The sequence below is a fragment of the Austrofundulus limnaeus genome, unplaced genomic scaffold (assembly GCF_001266775.1).
Source record: "Austrofundulus limnaeus strain Quisiro unplaced genomic scaffold, Austrofundulus_limnaeus-1.0 Scaffold87, whole genome shotgun sequence".
Taxonomy (NCBI): Eukaryota; Metazoa; Chordata; class Actinopteri; order Cyprinodontiformes; family Rivulidae; genus Austrofundulus; species Austrofundulus limnaeus.
This window is the reverse complement of record NW_013952489.1, coordinates 1281454-1284001: the sequence shown is the minus strand read 5'-3', so window position 1 is coordinate 1284001 and position 2548 is coordinate 1281454. Positions and strand designations below refer to the sequence as shown.

Genomic DNA, 2548 nt, shown 5'->3' with positions numbered 1-2548 from the left:
TAGGTTTGAGCTTGCCTCTTGCCAGTTACTGTGTGTTAGAAGTAAAACCAACTAAAGTAGTTGTAAATGCAGTAACTTTAGGATTGATATGGTCCGAGCCATGGATTCTCAGTCATCCAAGACTTAAAAAAAGACACAGCAACTGGACTTCTGTTCTGTAGATGAAGATGTGTGGAGTTTTAAGATTCAAACTGCACAATGTTGGTATCAATATTCTGAACAATTGGATCGATCCATAAACCCCCGCCTCACTGATGTAAAAGTCGGGTGAAATGTGACATGAATATTAGGACTGCGGTCGTGTTGTAAACCATCAGTATCTGATTCAGTACCACCTACTGAAAAGATCTGAGTCAAACTTGGAAAAAAATGGATTTGTCATGTTCAGAATGTCATTGTGTAAAGAACTCCGATAAGGGTCGCATGAGGGCAAAAAAGATTAAATTTCGGTCCTATTTGCCTGCAGTGTGAATGTAGCCTTTGGTCTTTAACCCTGAGAGGTTAACAACCCTCAGGAGAGAGGAAAAGGAGAGGGATTTGTATGTGCAATCAGCTCACACGTGAAAGAAACACAATGCTGTGTAACTGCTTGAAAGACTACACTTTTCAGCTTAAAATGGAAAATAAAACACTCCTCAGACATGTAGTGAAATACTTTTAAAATACAAACAAACAAAATTAGGCTTCTAACCTTAAACAAAACTCCTCCTAGGATTTACAGTGTCCTGTATAATTGATGTGTATGGAGGATTTACAATCTGGTGCTGCTAGTCATTAAAAAGACACAACTTGACAGCTAAAGTAGGTAATATCTGTCAGACTCTCTTCCTGTTTTTTTTATTCCTTCAGAATATTATGATGCTATCATTTGGAGTTTGTAGCCATGAATAACGTTTATTTGACAGACATTTGGTCCTTTGTCCAATTTTTTTTCCTGAAACATGCAAGGTGGACTGTTCAGCTGTATTGTACTTGCTTATGTTTGGTCTTTAAAAGCATTGTACCAACAGCAATTCACTGAAACCTTTCAATTTAGCTAAAATAAAACAATCAAGAAATACTATTAACCTCAGTCCCAACAGAAACTCATTTGAAGTTGTGTCCACATGATGCAATAAAAGCAAAATCCTTGTGTTGAAGTCTTTTTAAAACTCATGGTGTTTTCTTCATGTCCAACAACACAAGTTTTGTTGTCCATTTACCAACTCTTCAAAAATATCTGCATCTTAATGTTTTTTTTCTTGGAGTTGGAAAGGAAAAAGTTTGTTTCAAGTTCTCAGAAGCAGTTCCATAGCTTCAAGAAAACAATGATATTTGGTGAGAGAAGTAAAAACAGTAAGAGCTGAACACGGCCTTTACACGAAAGGGCTGTCCGACCTGAATATGTCTGAGTAGCTTTTTCCGTTCAGATGCTCCGTGTGGCTTTCGATGCTGTAGCAGCGGTGGACCTCGGTCAGTGAGGATGCCACGTAAGACGCAGAGGACCGGAAGAACTCGGGGTTGGCAAAAGTGCCAGCAAACTGCAACCGCTGTAGAGTCCACTGTCTCCTTAAAACAGTCTGAACCTGTGAAGAAAATTAAGAAAAGAGCATTTAGGGGCTGATTTATCAAAGTTTTGCATGTGTAAAAAGACGTGCAAGTTGATAGTCAAACTAATTCATTAACTATGGGCACGGAGGATTGTCTGTTTTTGAGAAGTTAATATATTTGAAAGTAAAGGAAAATTGTCAGTCCATTCTTAGAATAATTTATTGTGGTTAGGTTATCACTCACCTCCCCATTGAAGAAGCAGAATATTGTAGAAACCAAAAGACCCTGAATTAATTAAAAAGAAAAAAATAGAAAATGTTTTGTGATAGTATAGGCAGACTAAAAACCATTGAATTGTGATCTAGAGTTTTTCTGACCTGGTAATGCATGAGGATGTTCATGATATACAGATATATCTCAGAGAACCAGTGATCCTGGGGTTTGTACGCAAGCAAGACGTACTGGATACCAAGCAGAGGGATGAGGATGAGGGTCGCCCTCACTGCCCTCATGTAGAGGCTGGACTCGGCCTGGTGTGTCACTCGCAGCTTGGTGATGAGAACTCGAACAATATTCAGTAGGAAGAAGAAGTTCACCTGGAATTAATGAATGACTGTCATGTAGACTTGCAGATTCCAACATTTTGAAATACGATTTTCGAGTTAATGTTCTCAAAGTTCCTTACCACCAGTGCAGCACAAATTGGAGCATGAATAATATACAGTAAGGAGGTAGCCGGACTGACCCAACATCTGTAAACATATCATAGCATTAGTCAACATCTTAATCAATTAGTATACCTTCAAAATGCATAACCTCTTCTGTCTTGCACACCGGTATTTTAAATGAAGATTTTGCTTGATCTGATGGTGCAGAGAACATGTGAGGGAGATGACTCACAGCCATGGCCTCCCCCAATTTTGGATCAATGGGCCTCATGCAAGAACATGTTCGTATTCTTATCCTAAATTTCTCTTACTTTTGTTCGTACAAAGGGTTCGTACGAACATGTCACGTC

At 38.8% G+C, this 2548-nt stretch overlaps 1 protein-coding gene across 2 annotated transcripts in view; it reads right to left on the bottom strand.

Moving 5' to 3' along the window:
• Nucleotides 1–644: 644 nt before the first annotated feature.
• LOC106520078 (calcitonin gene-related peptide type 1 receptor) overlaps nucleotides 645–2548 on the bottom strand; it is a 17090-nt gene continuing 15186 nt past the window's right edge. For both annotated transcript variants that reach the window (XM_014012004.1, XM_014012005.1), the window contains exons 10-13: nucleotides 2216–2282; nucleotides 1908–2126; nucleotides 1774–1815; nucleotides 645–1565 (exon numbers count right to left, since the gene is read on the bottom strand). In XM_014012004.1, coding sequence (XP_013867458.1) covers nucleotides 1356–1565; nucleotides 1774–1815; nucleotides 1908–2126; nucleotides 2216–2282 — 538 coding nt within the window. In that variant the 3' untranslated portion in view covers nucleotides 645–1355. The remainder of the gene's footprint in view (nucleotides 1566–1773; nucleotides 1816–1907; nucleotides 2127–2215; nucleotides 2283–2548) is intronic.